Below are 16,928 nucleotides of genomic sequence, written 5' to 3'. Positions count from 1 at the left end.
GACCTGGGCGCAGCTCTGCTTTCCAAAATGCACCCGAGAGAGAGAAGAGCGGACTCGGGAGAGCAGCTGGATCCAGCAGTTCCTGAAGCCAGTGTGCTCCAGGAAAAGTGAAAACTGTCTTCATCGCTGCTGATATTTGCAAACTCAGCGCCACGTTAATCAAAACCATCTTTATTATTTAAAGAGCATCCTGTCACCAGGGGGTACCTGGACAGGTGTCCCCAGTCGGCAGAACAATATTTACACGGGGGTCAGAAGGCTGAGGCCGGGGGGTCCCGGGGCTGAGTGGGCCCGCCACTGTGGAAGAGGACCCTGAAGGGGGCGGGGATCCTGGGGCTGCGGCCTGGGCCCAGCCGGGGCCCCCCCACAGCAGGCAGGGACACCTCCATCAACTCGGGCCCCGGACGCGTGCGCAGCGAGGAGATGCCGCAGGTCAGAGCTGGGTCACCATGCCGCTGGCTTCGGAGTGAGTCTGGGGAAAGACGACTGGGGGCTTCCAAGGGCTGGCAGGCCCCTCCCCCACCCCCCACAAAGTCCCACAGCCCAGAGGCCCTTGGAAATCCATGTGTCCCCATGACAGCCCTGACCGCCCCCAGGCTCTGGCTCCCGTGCAGGCCCTGCTCACCCTCATGGCCTGGAAGATCCACTCCCGGAAGTCACTGACTTTGGTGTAGACGCCAGGCTTCTGGGCCAGGGCACAGCCGGTGCCCCAGCTCACGATGCCACACAGCCGCCAGCGTGGCGTCCGAGAGATGCTGTCCTCACACACGAAGGGGCCGCCGCTGTCACCCTGGCAAGGCACGAGGCGGCCTGGCTCGGGGCCGGGGCGGCCGGCAAGGGGGCGGCCCCCTCCCCGTCTCCGCACACCTGTGGGCTGGGCAGGGGCCAGGAGCTGCCCCCGCCCCGTGCCTCACCTGGCAGGCGTCAATGCCCCCCTCGGGGTAGCCAGCACAGAACATCTTGGGCTTGATCTGGTTCCCGTAGAAGTCGGGGCCATTGCACACCTCACTGCTGATGATGGGGACTCGGGCCTCCTGGAGCACCCCAGCCTGCTGGCCTGGGGGTGCGCGGGCAAGTTGGTGGAGCTGGGGAGCACGTGTGCCCTCCCTACCCGCCCCTCGCCCTCCCCACCCGCCCCTCGCCCCCAGCGCCCTGCAGTCCCTTCCAGGTGGCCCTCCCACACAGTACCCCCGTGCCTCACCGTAGTACTGCGTGTTGCCCCAGCCGGTCACCGTGCACATCTTGCCATCCACCAGGGCCTGACCCGCGGCGGGCAGGCACACGGGCTGGATGTACTCTGTGGGAGAGAGACCACGCGGCTCGGCCCCGGCCAGCTGCCCCCAGCTCCCCTCTGTGGCAGCCACTGTCCCAGGTGCCTTCCTGTGGGCTCGCCCATCAGTCCTGGGAGCAGGGCCGAGTCACCTATCGTGGACGCTGCCATGGGAAGTCCACGGCACAGCCAGAACCTGAACCCAGGGCCACCCTCACCTTAGAGGGTGCTCTCGTGAGAAGTGTGGAAAGACACCCCCATCTCGACACTTTGTGTCCACCCATTAGAAAGTAATATACATAGAGGCTGGCATTGTGGCTGCAGAGGGTTAAACCGGTTCAAGTCCCGACTGCTCCACTTCTGATCCAGCTCTCTGCTATGGCCTGGGAAAGCAGTGGAGGATGGTCCAAGTCCCTGGGCCCCTGCACCCACGTGGGAGACCCGGATGAAGCTCCTGGCTTCTGCCTGGCCCAGCCCCAGCCCCAGCCATTGCGACCATATGTGGACCAACGAATGGAAGATCTGTCTCTCTCAGTCTCTCTCCCTCTCTGCCACTCTACCTATGAAATAAATAAATCGTTTTTTTAGAAAAAGGAACTAACCCTGAAAATAAATTTGATGCACAGCACAGGCTGTTACTGAGTGTGAGGAGCGCACGGATTCCAGCACCCAGAGGCCTGGGCTCCCTGGCTGGGCGGCAGCCTGGGCCAGTATTTACCTTCTCTGCGCTGGGACCTTTCCCCAGTGAGGAAAACAGGGCGTCGGAGAGCCCGCCACGGGCTGCGTGAGGGGTTCACACTGGGAAGCGGACGCTCCCGGCATGCGGGCCCCTGGCCCTGGGGAGCATGGCGGGGGTGGGGGGAGTGGCACCATCACCATGACATCACTGCTTGTGGGCGGGGCTTCCACAAGCTCACAGACAAAGTGGGATTCGAAGAGAAGTTTATCGTGTTGTAAAGCAACTCGGAAATCCAGGCACCGTGTGGCCCTGGCACACATTTCCACGGGCTTTGGAAGACCCCTTCATTATACATATATGTTTATATACATATTTTATATATATATATACACACATATATATTTCCTGCTGCAGACTCCCTTTTTAATTCCATTCTTCCGTGAAGTTTTGGAGGTAGCTTGTATTGTTTAGCTTCCTCATCACCACTATTACTGCTTCACTGGAACCATCATAACCATTGCTTTTTTGTGTTTTAAAGATGTGTCTATTTATTCAAAAGGCAGAGTGACAGAGAGAGAGGGAGAGAGAGAGACAGAGAGAGAGAGAGAGAATGTGCTTCCATCACTGGTTCACTCCCCAGATGGTTGCACCTGCCATGTCTGGGCCAGGCTGGAGCCAGAAGCCTGGAGCTCCATCCGAGTCTCCCAAGTGGGTGTCAGGGATGCGAGTACACGGGCCATCCTCCGCTGCTTTAGCACATGAGCAGGGGGCTGGGTCGGAAGAGGAGCAGCCGGGACCTGAACAGGCGTTCTGCTATGGGATGCCAGCATTGCAGACAGCAGCCCAACTCCTGCACCACAGCGCCGGCCCCATAAGCATCGCTTTTATCACAGTGATCAGACCCAGCCCTCCCCTGAATCCAGCAGGGGCGTGAGTGAGTAGGGGAGGGGTTGAGACACACTGGCACCCACGGGAGCCCTGCTCACTGGCACCCAGGAAGCCCTCGTGGGGACGGCAGGGCACCGTGCCTCACCTCTGCTCCATTCCCACAGGCTTTGTAAGTTTCATTCCCATAGCTATTTTTTTTTTTAGGGACAGGTGCATGGTGCCATTATTCCCACACCACCCAGCCCACCGCTGGAAGAATAGCTCGGGGCTTCTCGTGCGTTCACAGATGCGAACTCATTACCCCGAGAGAGACCTCGACTCCTTCACCTCTCACCTCCCCATCTCCTCCGTGCCACCCCCAGCCCCACCTCCTGTCCTGGCAACCGGCGATCTCCGTGCTGCCCCTGGGGATTCGCCTGCCATGGTGAGCAGTGGCCGGCACGTGGCTCGGCTGTGCCGTGGCAGGCAGCAGCCTCTCATCCCTCTGTGTAGCCAGACCTCACTGCCCGGCACAGAGCTGGCACATCCGTTGGCCAGCCGTGCCCGTTTGGCTCGTGTCCAGCTGGTGCTGTTACCACTCCCGAGCCGGTGCTGCCGTGTGGCCGTGTGGGCCTTTCTCGCTCCTGTGTCTCCCCTAGGGGCACAGCCCTTGGGCCCAGCCGTGTGCAGTCCCCAAGCTGAGGCTTAACCCCCAACACTGACCTGTGAGGGGCAGGGGGCTGGAGAGGTGGACCAGTGCGATGTCATTGCTGTTCTCCTCGCTGTTGGGGTCTCGGAAGGGAAGGTAGCCCCCGTGGTAGACCACGGCCTGCACCCCCAGCTGCAGGCCGTGGGGCGAGGCCTGGGCCACAGCTCCTGCAAACACTCGCCATCGGGACAGGACCCGGTTCCTCCTACAGGGGACAGAGGCAGGGCTGGCAGCCGGCCCAGGCGCAGCCTCCCTGGCCTCCGGGCGTCCCCACCTCACCCGCGCGGGCGCCATGGGGGGCACTCACTCCGGGAAGCAGTGGGCGGCTGTCAGCACCCAGTCCCCGGAGAGCAGGGACCCCCCACAGAGGTGCGCCCCGTCGTAGCGCAAGCTGACTTGCCAGGGCCACCTGCCCAGGCTGGTGTCCTGACCTCCCACGATGCGGTCCACGGGCAGCTTCCTGCGGCCACAGTCTAGGGGAGGTGGAGGGGTCAGAACCAGCCCGGGGGGAGGGGGGGGTTCCGTGGGGTAGAAGTCTCCGTGGGGGCAGGTCTCAGGGTCTCACCTTGGCAGACGGTGGTCAAGAACCTGCCCCGGGGACAGTCACTGAGAGAGACACGGGGACGCGAGAAGCCAGTCAGCATGGAGGGGCTGCACGGGGCTGGGGTCCCCGGGCCACCCGCCACCGCCCTGCTCACCACACAGAAAGGACGTCCAGCAGCCTCCAGGCGTGCGGCAGCCGCCCCTCGTCCACGCAGAAGAAACCCGACGTGCCGTTGGCGCCCGCCGTCCGCACGTCCAGCTCCGAGTGGGCCAGCGCCCTGGGCAGGGCAGAGGTCAGGCCTGCTCCCCGCCCAGCTCCCACCCCGACCTGAGGTGCCCACCCCCGTCCCGGTACCTGAGGAAGCCCATCTCCTCACAGCTGAGCCCGGCCACCCTAGCGTTGGAGCGCGAGGAACAGAGCAGGCGCCACGTCCCTTCCGTCTTGTCCAGCACGGCGAGCCGGCCGTCCACTGGGCTGACCTGCACTGCAGGGGGCAGGCGGGGGGCGCCTGGGTCCTCGGGGCCGGCCCCGGCCCCTCCCGGCCCGTGCTGCAGCCTGTGCCTTCGGTCCTGAATCCTGCCGGCGCCTCCCCAACACCCCCCACACGAGCCTAGCTTGGGCTGGCCCCACGGGGGCCAGGGGACATCTCCTTCCCAAGCTGGAATCCCGGGCACGAGCTAGACGTCTGGCACTCAGCTTGGACATTTGGGAGAGGGACATTATTTCAGCCTCTTTGCCCCAATGGGGCGCGCGGAGCCGGGGAGGGGGGTCAGGAAATATGCAAACATGGAGGAGAGCTGGGAGATTTCGGGTAACATTTTTAAAGCCCCATGACACAGCCAGGCTTGAAGAACCCCAGAATCCTTAGTTGCAACAGCTTCCCCTTGTGTGTTGCAGCCTGGAGACCTTTGACTAATACGTCCGATTACCAAAATGTTGTTTTTTTGTTTTTTTGTTTTTTTTTTTTTGACAGGCAGAGTGGACAGTGAGAGAGAGAGAGACAGAGAGAAAGGTCTTCCTTTGCCGTTGGTTCACCCTCCAATGGCCGCCACGGCTGGCGCGCTGCGGCCGGCACACCGTGCTGATCCGATGGCAGGAGCCAGGTACTTATCCTGGTCTCCCATGGGGTGCAGGGCCCAAGGACCTGGGCCATCCTCCACTGCACTCCCTGGCCACAGCAGAGAGCTGGCCTGGAAGAGGGGCAACCGGGACAGAATCTGGCGCCCCGACCTGGACTAGAACCTGGTGTGCCGGCACCGCAAGGTGGAGGATTAGTCTAGTGAGCCGCAGCACTGGCCGCCAAAATGTTTAAACATAGATTCTAGAGTCGAGGAGGAAGGAGGGGTGGGGGGGAGGGAGGGAGACGGGTGGGGAAGGAAGGAAGGAGGGGTGGGAGGGAGGGAGGGAAAAGCTATCACTTGTGCGGGACTTGTCAGAGCCTTGAATTTGCTAAAGTGCCGAATTCTGCAAGGCAAAGACACACAGCGCTCATTCATTCACTCAACAAACACTCACTGGACACATTGCTTGTCCCCCAGTGTGGGGGGACACAAAGGCGACCAAGACAGCCCCAGGCTCTGCTCAAACCAAAGACTGGGGGGTGGGGAGACAGACAGCAATGAAAAAGTCACTCCCCCGGCAGGGCTCTCTAGGGGCGTCCTGTCACGCGGTCAGCGCGCGCCCAGGCTGGGCCTGTCCTCAGGTGTCGTTGTCTATTTTCGGCAAGGAACAAAGCAGCGCAAGCCCTCTGCCCTTGTGAGCTCCGAGCCCAGCGGGTGAGACGGATAATGAGCAGCCGTGAGCAGGATGAGCTGGGAGGATACAGCAGGTGTCACACAACAGGAAGGGGCGGGCGGTGTGTGGGGGCGGGGCGGTGAGGTCACCCTCGCTGGAAAGCAGCAGCAGACGCCCTGTGTCGGGGAGGTGAGAGTGAGCCCCACAGACAGGAGGGGCCACAGCAAAGTAGGCCAAGCAGGTGCAAGGGGCGAGGTCCCCAGGCTGAGGCGGAGGTGCTGCAGGCACAGCCGGGAGGCAGAGCCCAGAAGGGATCCCCCCTCCCCATTTAGGGCTGGGCTTTGAGCTGGGCAGAGGTGCAGCCGGGGCAGGGCTGAGCCCGGAGGGCCCTGAGCTGACTCCTGGGGGAGGAGGCTGCTGGGATGTCCAGGAGGGGGCAGGGCAGGGAGAAAGCTGGACAGGCCGGTGGATGCGAAGGAACACAGAGGTCCAAGGTAAGCTGAGGGTGTCGGCCTGAGCCAACAGGTACGGGGCTGAGCCTGGCACAGAGAGGGAAGCGGGGAACGGGGAGGGGGCAGGACCCCTCCCCCTCCCCCGTCAGCTGTGATCTCCTGGGCCTTTGCTCTCAAGCCTCCTGCCTGGCCTGTGTTTGAGAGCGCATCCCAGAGAACTCCTGCACCCCTCGTAGGGAACCTGGAGGGGCCAGGGGGCGCCCCCAAGCTGAGCAGTCTTGGGCAAGAAGAGGCGGGACTTCCAAGGAGCATTCTGCCCTGCTGCGGACCTACTGTGTGCATGGACTCTTCCTGCCCTGCCACGTTGCCAGGGACCATAAAGATCCCCACTTTGCAGATGGGGGCGGGGGTGACTTGCCCGGTAGCAGCAATCGGGTGAGCAGCAGAGGCGGGATTCAGAATCAGGCCTGTGGGGCTGGGCACCCCGACGCCCAGAGGCTGGAAGGTGACTTCACCTCCTGCAGGTGCGGCAGCCGCGGCACGGGCCCTGTTTGCTGGCGGGCGCTAGCTGACACATCCCGCTGATTCCTGGGGACCCACAGCCATCCTGGGAGGGAATGACCTTTTCTATGCCCATCCCAAGTCTCAGGGGGACACGCTTGCCCAGAGGCACACAGCTAACCACCAGCAAAACCCAGCGGCCTGCAGATTCCCTGCTCCGGCGGATTTCACACACACACTTGCCTGTCCCCACCCCAAATGCACGCATCCACAGCCAGCACCTGAAAAGCTACCTGGCTGGCTTGCCTTAATGATGGCTGCCTGCGTGGGTGCGGGTGGTGCCGAGACCAGAGTAAGGTTTGAAATGGCAGCTTGGGGGGCGGGCACTGTGGCGTAGTGGGTAAAGCCACTGCCTGTAGTGCGGGCATCCTATATGGGCACTGGTTCGAGTCCCGGCTGCTCTACTTCCGATCCAGCTCTCTGCTATGGCCTGGGAAAGCAGCAGAAGATGTCCCATGTCCTTGGGCCCCTGCACCCATGTGGGAGACCCGGAAGAAGCTCCTGGCTTCAGATCAGCGCAGTTCTGGCCATTGCAGCCAACTGGGGAGTGACGCAGCAGATGGAAGACCTTTCTCTCTCTCTCTCCCCCTCTCTCTGCCTCTCCTTCTTTCTCTGTGTAACTCTGACTTTCAAATAAATAAATAATCTTTAAAAGGAAATGGCGGGCCGGCGCCGCGGCTCACTAGGCTAATCCTCCACCTTGCGGCGCTGGCACACCGGGTTCTAGTCCAGGTCGGGGCGCCGGATTCTGTCCCGGTTGCCCCTCTTCCAGGCCAGCTCTCTGCTGTGGCCCAGGAAGGCAGTGGAGGATGGCCCAAGTGCTTGGGCCCTGCACCCCATGGGAGACCAGGAGAAGTACCTGGCTCCTGCCATCGGATCAGTGCGGTGCGCCGGCCGCAGCGGCCATTAGAGGGTGAACCAACGGCAAAGGAAGACCTTTCTCTCTATCTCTCTCTCTCACTGTCCACTCTGCCTGTCCAAAAAAAAAAAAAAAAAAAAAAAAAAAAAGGAAATGGCAGCTTGGGGAGGGGGCTTGGGGGTGCAGGGTGGGGTCTTATTTTAAATCAAATTCACCCTGCTCGGGAAATGTGGCTTCCAGAGAGTGTGGGGTTTTAGGAAAAAGCCATCACTGTGGACGTGTTGGGAGGGGTGGGAACATTCTGCCTCCTCCTAGTGTGTTTTAAGCCACACTCCCTGCCGCCGTGTCTCACTCTGGAATTCTGTGTTCTTGTTGATATTATTTTAAGGAAAGCAGAAAGCCTGTTCTGGGTCACCCGGCGGGCTTACCCGATTGTCTGATATATTTAGATGAGGTGTGAGAGTTCCAGAAAAATGCGTGGGGGACACAGTTCCGGGGGTTGCTTGTTTGTGTTTTGTGTCTGAAATGCTCAAGTTCAAGTGAAGGGCGAGGGCTCTGGAGCTGGCTTGGTCCCGCCCCCCCCCCCCCCCCCCCGCCGGCTGGTTCACGCCCGTGACCTGTCCTTGTGCTTAACCATTAGGCAGAGTTTTCCTGAGCACCTGCTACGTGCCGGGCACAGAACATCCCCGCTCTCCTGGGATCCGCCAGGAGTCAAAGATGAGCCTTGAATGTGAGGAGGGGGTGGCCAGGGGCGACGGGCAGAGCCTGGGGGTCCAGGAAGCCCTTGCTCAGGAAGTGACAGCAGGAAGGGTGACAAGCAAAAGCCTGCGCGTCCCGGGCCGGCTGGGAGCCAAGCACTGCATGGACAATGACCTCCGCTCACTCTCGCTGGAGTCTTCTCACAGAGGAGGAAGCTGGGACTTGCAGCCGGGCTCAGGGCTGTGCGGGGCCCCATGGCTCAGGCGCCAGTGTGCAGAACCAAGAGCTGCCTCCAGGCGGGAGCTGGGGGAAGCAGGGAGCCAGGCTCAGGTGCAAGGGGGCCAGCAGGAGTGGGCCAGGGGTCGGCAGGGGAAGCAGAGCAAGGTGGGGGTGGCTGTGGCCTGCACCCCAGGCGCCCTGGGTTCATGACCTGGTATGGGGAGCCATGGAGGAGTGAGCCACGAGGAGCGAGCCACGAGGGGTGAGCCACGAGGGGTGAGCCACCAGGGGTGAGCCACAGAGGAGCAAGCCATGAGGGGTGAGCCAAGAGGGATGAGCCACAGAGGAGCGCTCCTCTCTGCTCTGCCACGCACGCCACATGAGGTCTTGCATGAGTCATTCCGCCTCTCTCCCCACCTCAGTATCCCCGTCTGGGAGCTGTGGTGAAGGAAACAGCCCCCCAACCTCAAGTGCCTCCTGGGTAAAGGCTGTAGCCAGGGCCTGGCCCACAAGGAAACTTCAAAATGTTTGTAGAAATAGGGACTAAAAAAGATAAGTTTTATTTGGTTGCAAAAAAAAGAAAGAATTTGAAACCTGTGCATAGTTTTTTGTAACACACATTTGCCATGACTCTCTGAAGACCCTTCACATGCACGGTTTTCAACAGTTTTTGCACTAAAATACACTTATCTTTAGGGCCGATGTCACGGCACAGCGGGTTAGGTCACCCACATGGGAGCCCAGGAAGAAGCTCCTGGCTCCTGGCTTTGGCCTGGCCCAGCTCCGGTCATTGCAGCCATCTGGGGAAGCAATCTAGTGATCTAGGAAGACCTTTCTCTCTCTCGAGTAGTAGTAGACACAACCACCACCCAGACGGCCTAGGGTCAAATCCTGGCCCTGCCACCTCTGAGCTCGGGGCCTGTGCCTCAGTTTCCCCATATGAAAACGGGCTGTGGTGAGGACAGAAGGCAGTGCTGGCCCAGTGTGGGCTGAGGGTGGACGCTGATGTGCACTCTTGTTCTGCATTGCACCTCTCTTGGTGGGAACGCAGTCTCTTAAGGAGGGGGATGATGGTGTGGGAGAGACAGTCCATCACCCGACTTCTCTCTTCCCACTGGCCAGGGCCACACAGCAGCCGTGTGGAGCTGGCCTTGGGGACCAGTCATTCATCCACCCCATAATTTATCTGTTCATGTGGCCGTTCATTCCCACGTGCCTGCAGGCACATTGTCACAGGCCAGCCCAAGAGCCACCCAGGGCCCTGTGGCCAAGCAGCTGCGTGTCCCACCTGGTCCTGGTTTCCCACGTCTGCAGAATGGAGCTAGCAGCACCTCCTAGGAGAGCTAGAAGCATCCACCGAATTCCCACTGTGCCTCTTGACCCTGTCTGGCCCCATCTACCGTAGGCTACGCATTTTTGCCTCACAAGGAGGCCCCTAGGGGCTTGGTAGTCCAGGGCCCACCGCTGCCTTACACCGAGCCTCCGTTTTCCCATCTGTAAAATGGGAGAGAAACAGCCCCAGCTCGCAGGGTGCACGTGTAGGACTAGCTAGAAACGAAACAAACACACTCCCACCACTTTTTTTCCTTACTTGGACACACCCTACTGCTTCCTACACCGATTTCATACTTTCAGAAATGTGGTTTTCAACTCCCTCATTCCATGGTATTTGGAGTGTGGGAAACACGAGGTCAGACATGCTAAGAGCTTCCGGTCCTGCCTGGCACGCGGCAGGCACCACACACTAACGCGAGGCCACCCCAACACATATGCGCGTCTGTGCCCGGCCCCTCCGGAGGCGCCGTCCGGAGCTCCCTCCAGGGCCTCCCCGCAGGTCCCAGCCCACTTTACTCACCTGGGTACAGTGGCTCCTGGTTACTCCTGAGCAGCATGGTCACTGCGGAGAAGGCAGGGGTGAGGCAGGCAGGCCGGGGGGCCGCAGGGCCAGGGGAGGGGAGATCGCAGGGCCCCGGCTCACCGATGGCCCACGAGGCCGCCCCGATGCCTGTCAGGAGCAGCAGGGTCCCCACAGTGAGCGCTGCCACCCTGGGTCCGGTACAGCATGGCACGGTCTGGCCACCTGGAAGGGACAGCATGCTGGGGCCACCGCCAGGCCTGTCCTCATCGCGCAAGGCCTGGGCACCCGGCCAGCGGCGCCCTGCACCCCTCCCCCCACCCCGAGCTAACGTCCCATGTCCCAGCCAGCCGTGCCCAGGGCCCTGTTTCCCAGGGCTGAGCAGTTGGCAGGACCGGCCCTGCCCTGCCACGGGGCCAGCCAGGTGTCCAGCTCCCCAGGGGGGCCGCCTCCCTGTGTGGGATCTCTCCTCCCCCATGACGGGGCGCTTTTGTATTCCCTCACCGCCATTCACTCCTGCAGCCTCCTGGGGTTTGGGGCCCCTGACCTTTGCCCTCCTGGCGGCCCTCCGCCTCATTGTTCTCTGCTGTTCCAGGCCTTTTCCCCTCTGGGGTACCCCCCAGCTCCGGGCCCACCAACCAGACATCACTCACAGAATCTAGCACCAAGAGTAAATTTTCTCCCAGGAGGCTAAGAACACATTTAGAGGGGCTGGTGGTGTGGCATAGAGGCTTAAGCTGCGGACTCTAAGACATGCATCCCACGTGAGCACTGGTTCAAGGCCCGGCTGCTCCACTTCCGATCCAGCTCCCTGCTAATGTGCCTGGGAAAGCAGCAGAAGGTGACCCAAGTACCTGGGCCCCTGCCACCCATGTGGGAGACCCAGATGGTGCTCCAGGCTCCTGGCCCAGCCCCGGCCATTGCAGCCATTTGGGGAGTGAACCAGTGGATGGAAGATCTCTCTCTCTCTCTCTGCCTTTCAAATAAATAGATAAAATATTTTTTTAAAAAATTCTGGGCCTTATCCCTTCCTAGCTGGAGCTTGGGCAGGTGGCATCATCTCTCTGGGCCTCAGCTTTCTCATCTAGTAAATGGGCCACTTCAAAAAATAATACTTTAAAGTCCTTTTCAATAATAGTAATAACAACCAACTGCCGATCGACGCTCGCTCTAAGCCAAACACTGCTCTAAATGCACGAGCTGTCAGACACTCGTCACAGCTTCCCTTCTCAGAGCTCAGAGAAGCAGAGTCAGGTCCCCCCACCCCTATCCCCTGTGACTCAGCGCACGCAGGGCAGGGCTGGGTCCTGGATGCCATACAGAGCTGGTGCCGGGCGGGGAGCCAGAGCCACACCGCCCCTGCCTGTGCTGTGGCCCTAGGCATGTGGCCCATCTCCCCCAGGCAGATAAAAGGGCAGCACTCCCGCAGCTCACGCGCTCATGCCCCCTAGGTGGGCAGTGGGGGGACGCCAACCACAGACCCCCAAATGTCCAGATTTTGCCAAGGACTATGGAGCAAACGTGGCAGGCCGGGGGCAGCAGATGCAACGTGGAAATGGGATCAGGAGGGCTCCCCAGGAAGAGACGTTTGAATCGAGGCCCAGGCGCAAGGCAACCACGCAGAGCTGTGTGGCAGGACGAGGCCAGCTCTGGTGGAGGCTCCGGGGAGCCAGGGTGACCGGAGCTCCAGGGAGGGTGGTGGTCACCAGGGCTGGGGGCCACACGATAGCACCAACCTCATCACCAAGGCATCACCAGGGGCCCAAAGAGAAAAGACCACTAAAAGCCTGCAGCCGGGTCAGCCCTTGGCTGGCACAGGCACAGCACGCCCACGGCTGTGGGAGCTCCCGGCTTTCCCGCCCGGGGCCGTGGTACACAGCTGGTGGGCACCGTGCCAGGCCAGCACCGGGAACAGAGCGGGTAGCAGGCCAGCAAGGGCAACTGTCTGGAGGTGTTAAGAGTTCAAGGGCTCAGCAGCTCCCTCTGTCCCAGCAGCCCTGCCCCCAGCCCTGCCCTGCCGACCCCTCCTGGCTCCCTGCAGCCTCAGGCCGTTCCTGGCAGCCTGGAGGCCCTGGTGGTCCCCATGGGAGAAGAACCTCCTCTACATTCCCTTGCTTTGGGGACCTTAGGCACCTGTGGGGGACAGGCAGTGTCTCCCTCTGGGTCCCTCCTCCCCGTGTGGGACACTTCTTCCCTGTGCATCTTCACTGGAGACATCCTCTCATGTGAGAGACGTGCACCTTCAACTCCATGGTGCCGTGGGAGCCCCAGGGCCTTTGCACAAGCCAGGCCTCCCTGCCTCTGACTCCCTGAGATAATGCTGTGGCTTCCCCAGGACCCCAACCTGCCCCCAGATGTCCCCCGTCTCAAAGGCCTCCACAGCGGCCACCCGTGGCTCCTGTCTCTGCCCACAGCTCCGTGGACTACCCCCTCGCTCAGACTCCGACTCTGGCAATGAGGCGCTCAGCTCCTGGGCCCACTGGGTCACCGCACACGCCTGAGCTCCCTCCGTGCCCCACTACTGACCCTCCCTGCCCACCCTGTCGGGGTCTCCAGCTCACAGAGCAGACGTGGCCGGTTCCCCTCACTCCTTCCTGCAGCCTCAGTTTCCCCACCCTACTCCCAGCCCTGGCCTCTCTCCTGAGGCCCAGATCGGGGTTCTGCAGCTTCCTGCGTGCCGTCTCCAGGAATCCTCTTGTCCCCTCACACCCAGCAGGTGCCGCACCGGCCTCAGTGTCTCCCCAGATCTGTTCCTCCACTTAGGCCCTGCCCCCGACACTTTCATCCCCAGGACGGCCCCTCCCCTCGGGACAGGTTCCCTTCAGCCTGGGGGACCTCCTGAGCTTCTCTCCCACCCAGTTCTGCCTCTGCCCAGCCCCCACCCAACCACTGGACTCAGTTTCCCTTTCTGGCTCCTGCTGCAAATGGAAGCCCAGGAACCCCCCCCCCCCCCAACACTCAATCCTACTGGTCCCTTCCTCCCTGGAGATACCCCACGACACCCCAGTCTCCCCCAAGGGCAAACACAGCTTTTAGAGAGGTGGGCATTGGATGCATTTCTCCACACTCCCAGACACTTCTCCGGGCTCCCTAAAAAGCTTCCCTCGAGTTAGGGAGGAGAAACCCAGGATGGCCACCAGCGCCACCTTGTGGAGAGACCCAGCACTGCCTCCAACACAGTCCCACGGGAGCCTGGTCCGCCCTGCGACTTCCTCTCCCTCCCTTCCCAGTGCCGCCCGCCATGCCCTGCCCTGTGTCGGTCCCCAGCGTTTAGCCACACTCTGCCCCCTGCCTGGCACACCCTACCTGCTCCCAGCTCCTCCTCTGGTTCAGTTCAGACACCAGCTGGCCCAGCTGCAGGCAGCACGCAGAGCCCCGCCTGCTAGCACTTGACCGACAACAGGAGTCAGGCAAACAGCAGCAGCACAGCCACCAGAACTGTAGCCCAGCTCAGGACCCCGTCCCGACCAGGGCGGTCTCCTTAAATGCTTGCAGCTGTCAGTGAGGGAGCTGCCCTTGGCAGCACCCCCAGCGTACAGATCAGAAAGGAGACCCCCAAGCTGCAGTTTGCAATCCCAGCTTATCCAGCCAACCTGCGGCTGGCTCCCACCCCTGCCCCAGCCTCTGTCCTGCTGGGCATGTTCTGCTGTTTTTCCCTAGCTTGTTCACCGTTAGGTCCTAGCCCTGCTGGAAACCATCCCGAGGGCGGGGGCCCAGCTGTCCACCTGCTCGGCCTGGGGAGCTGGCTTCACTCTGGACCGCGGCCGAATGATTTGGGGTCTGAGCAGCTAACCGTGCCGAGACACAAGCAGGCCGGAGATCAAGCTCATCATTTTGGCCAGCAAATCCCGGGGGTCCTGCCTGCTAATGTCAATCCTCAGGTGCCCTGTGGACAGGACACTTTTGCCATCTCCAATGTACAGAGGAACTGGGATCCAGAGAGGGCCAGCGCCTCACCCGGGGCCACACAGCTAGAAAGTGTCACCCAGCCTGGTTCCAGGAAGAAGACGGGGCGTCGACCCCGGCAGGGGGAGGGTGGGGAGGGGAGGCCCCAGTCAGGTCCCTGGGGCTTGCCCCCCGCCTGCAGAAGAGATTGCCACCGAGGCAGGCCGGCGGGAGCCTGTTCCAGGGGTGGCTTCTCTCTGTCACCCCAAGCGAGGGCTCTCTGCTGTCCCCTCTGCCTCTATCCAGGCCAAGTGCAAAGTCCTCCCTCTGCTCTTCTGCCCACACAGCCAGCAAGTGGGAGGAACGCTGGGGTCAGCAGGCGTCCTGGGTCCCAGGGACTCCAAAGCTGAGCGCCTCCCCGGCAACAGTGGCACTGGGCCCACGGGGGTGCCCTGTGCACCCTATGCGCCCAGCAACCCCATGGGGGAGGGGGTATTAGGATGAATGCCTGACCCCAGGGGCAATGGAAGCCCACAGATACCAGGACACTTGCTTAGGGTCACACAGCCCAAGGGCGGGAGAAGCAAGCGGAAGACACAGGCCTGGGGCGTGCGACTCCAGGATCTGGGTCCTGAGCCATGCTAGCTACAACCGGCCCCGCTCAGCCGCAAGTACAGGACAGGTCCAGGGTCAGCTGAGGAATTGCTGCAGTGAGGGGAAACTGAGGCATGGCTCTAGAGAGGTCAAGTGGGGTGGCAGGGAGGCGGGTGGCGGCAGGGCCACAGAGACAGTTCGGTTAATAGTTAATCAGGCGGAGGAGGCCTCAGAGGGGGTGGGGATGGCCTGGGAGGGGCGCCAGGGAGAGAGGGGCTTCAAGGGGGACAGAGAGAAGGGGAGAGGGAGGGGCGTCAGGCAGAGCCAAAGTTGGGGCCCAGGGCGAGGGGGACTCACCCTCCTTCTCCGCCATGTCACGGCCTCTTGTTAATGATTCCCCGGCTGACCTCCCCGGCCTGGGAGGGACCTGTGGGGAGATGAACAGGGGAGGCAGGGCCTGGGGGAGTCCAGCCCAGCGCAGCCCTGGGCCCCCAGTCCCAGGCGCCCATCCAGGGAGGCTGGAGGGACTGGGCCCTGGCCAGAGCACGCCGTGATCACGGACACTGATTGGGTTGGGTTCAAGGATGGTGTCAGTGTCTGCCCAACGGACAGGGGCGCGCCTGGATTTGCAGGGCTGGGCACCGGGGCCTGGGCCTGGGCCTGGGGGAGAAGGGGACTGGGGTGGCAAACTCAGGGTTTGAGAGGGGAGAGGGCTGAGGGTCTGAACCCCTGAGCCCTGGGGAGGAGGGACCTGGGGATTCCTTGGTGGGAGGGAGGAGGGGCCGGGGGCCTGCACGCCTGAGTCTGAGGGCGGAGGTGACTGGGGCCCCATCTCTGAGCCTGAAGGAGGGGTGGCCGGAACTGCCGGGTCCTTGGGGAGAAGTCAGAGAGTCCGCTTTTGGGGTCCCTGGAGGCACCTGTACTGGGAAGTGGGCATTAGGTTGGGTGGGGGGGGTGAGGGGACCCGCGTCCCAGGAACCGGAACTGTGAGTCTGGGGGCGCAGACCTTACCCCAGGGTCCGGTAGGAGGGGGCGGAGCCGCGAGATGGTGCTGGTTTAGGGTCCGTCCCCAGGCCTGGGCAGGAGCATGGTGGCCCGCGGGAGCGGGCGGCCCAGGAGGCAGCGGCTGGCGGCAGCGGCGTGGGGCCCTGCTAGGCCAGGCAGCCTCACCTGAGGAGGAGGGGGCTGGGCAGGAGGCGGGGGAAGGGGCGGGGAGGGGCTGGACCCTGGGATTGGCAGCGCCGGAGGCCACCTGGCTGGCGGGACCAGGCTCGCAGGGGCCGGACCAAGCAGGTCCAGCGGCCGCCTTGCCTCTGACCCCAGTGAGGTCCAGGTGTGCCTGCCTGCGGGGAGGTGACAGCAGGGACAGGCTTGGCCAGCCAGGGCTGAGGGCTGGGGGCTGGGGGCTGGGGCTGAGCCAACAGGCTGGGAACTGGAGGGAGTCAGGTGGAGGGTCCCAGAGGCGCCCACCCCCGTCCCGCCTCAGAGGGGTGGGGCATGCTGCCCCTGCCATCCCTGCCCCCAGCCCCCTGCCCCTACCCCAGCTCTAGCCCTGGCCTCAGACCCCTGCCCCGCTCCCCCCAACCCCCTCCTCCCAGCTGCCTTCCTACAAGTCACGGGGGCTGGTTTGCTTTGGCAGCCTCTCTGCCGCCTGCAGCCGTGACCTCTGGAGCCAGGAGAGTCCTCCACAGTGGGGGATGGGGGGCTTGGCCTGGAAAGGGCAAGCCCTGAGTGCCGCGGCTCAGGCCAAGTGGCCGGGAGTGTCCAGTGGCAGATACACACTGTGCCGCCAGCGGCCCGGAGTCATCCACGTCAGGCCCTGGGACCAGTAAACACCCAGCCCCGCCAGGGTCACCACGAGCCTCCCGCCTGTGGCCAGCCCAGACAGGGCTCCCGGGGAGGGTGGGATACACCTGCTCCTCGCCCCGCCCTCGCCCCAGGACCTCCCAACACAGACCCCAGCCTCTCTGGTGCAGCTCACCTGCCGCTACCCCCATCTCT

General features: G+C 62.5%; 1 protein-coding gene and 1 long non-coding RNA gene across 2 annotated transcripts; one reads left to right on the top strand and one right to left on the bottom strand.

Moving 5' to 3' along the window:
• Positions 1 to 155: 155 nt before the first annotated feature.
• HPN (hepsin) lies at positions 156 to 16,110 on the bottom strand. The gene is made up of 13 exons (XM_017338195.3): positions 15,939 to 16,110; positions 15,285 to 15,354; positions 10,572 to 10,673; positions 10,449 to 10,490; positions 4,424 to 4,553; positions 4,224 to 4,346; positions 4,091 to 4,131; positions 3,833 to 3,998; positions 3,540 to 3,730; positions 1,202 to 1,297; positions 915 to 1,057; positions 626 to 790; positions 156 to 472 (listed from the first exon to the last, which is right to left on the bottom strand). The coding sequence occupies exons 2-13, from the start codon at positions 15,298 to 15,300 to the stop codon at positions 434 to 436; spliced, it is 1,254 nt and encodes a 417-aa protein (XP_017193684.1). The 5' UTR covers positions 15,301 to 15,354; positions 15,939 to 16,110; the 3' UTR covers positions 156 to 433.
• LOC138846478 (uncharacterized) lies at positions 5,750 to 7,475 on the top strand. The gene is made up of 2 exons (XR_011383994.1): positions 5,750 to 6,297; positions 7,233 to 7,475. It is a non-coding gene; the product is annotated as an uncharacterized lncRNA (long non-coding RNA).
• Positions 16,111 to 16,928: the final 818 nt, after the last annotated feature.

Source organism: Oryctolagus cuniculus, chromosome 18 (assembly GCF_964237555.1).
Source record: "Oryctolagus cuniculus chromosome 18, mOryCun1.1, whole genome shotgun sequence".
Classification (NCBI taxonomy): Eukaryota; Metazoa; Chordata; class Mammalia; order Lagomorpha; family Leporidae; genus Oryctolagus; species Oryctolagus cuniculus.
This window is presented reverse-complemented; position numbering and strand designations above follow the sequence as displayed.

Bases quoted from the DNA above. Each gene is read 5' to 3' on its own strand.
- HPN (XM_017338195.3), bottom strand. The intron at 4,554-10,448 runs GTGAGTAAAGTG...TGCCCCCTGCAG, and splicing joins CCAGGAGCCACTGTACCCAG to TGCAGGTCAGCCCAGTGGAC. The intron at 791-914 runs GTGAGGCACGGG...GTGCCTTGCCAG, and splicing joins GGGGCATTGACGCCTGCCAG to GGTGACAGCGGCGGCCCCTT.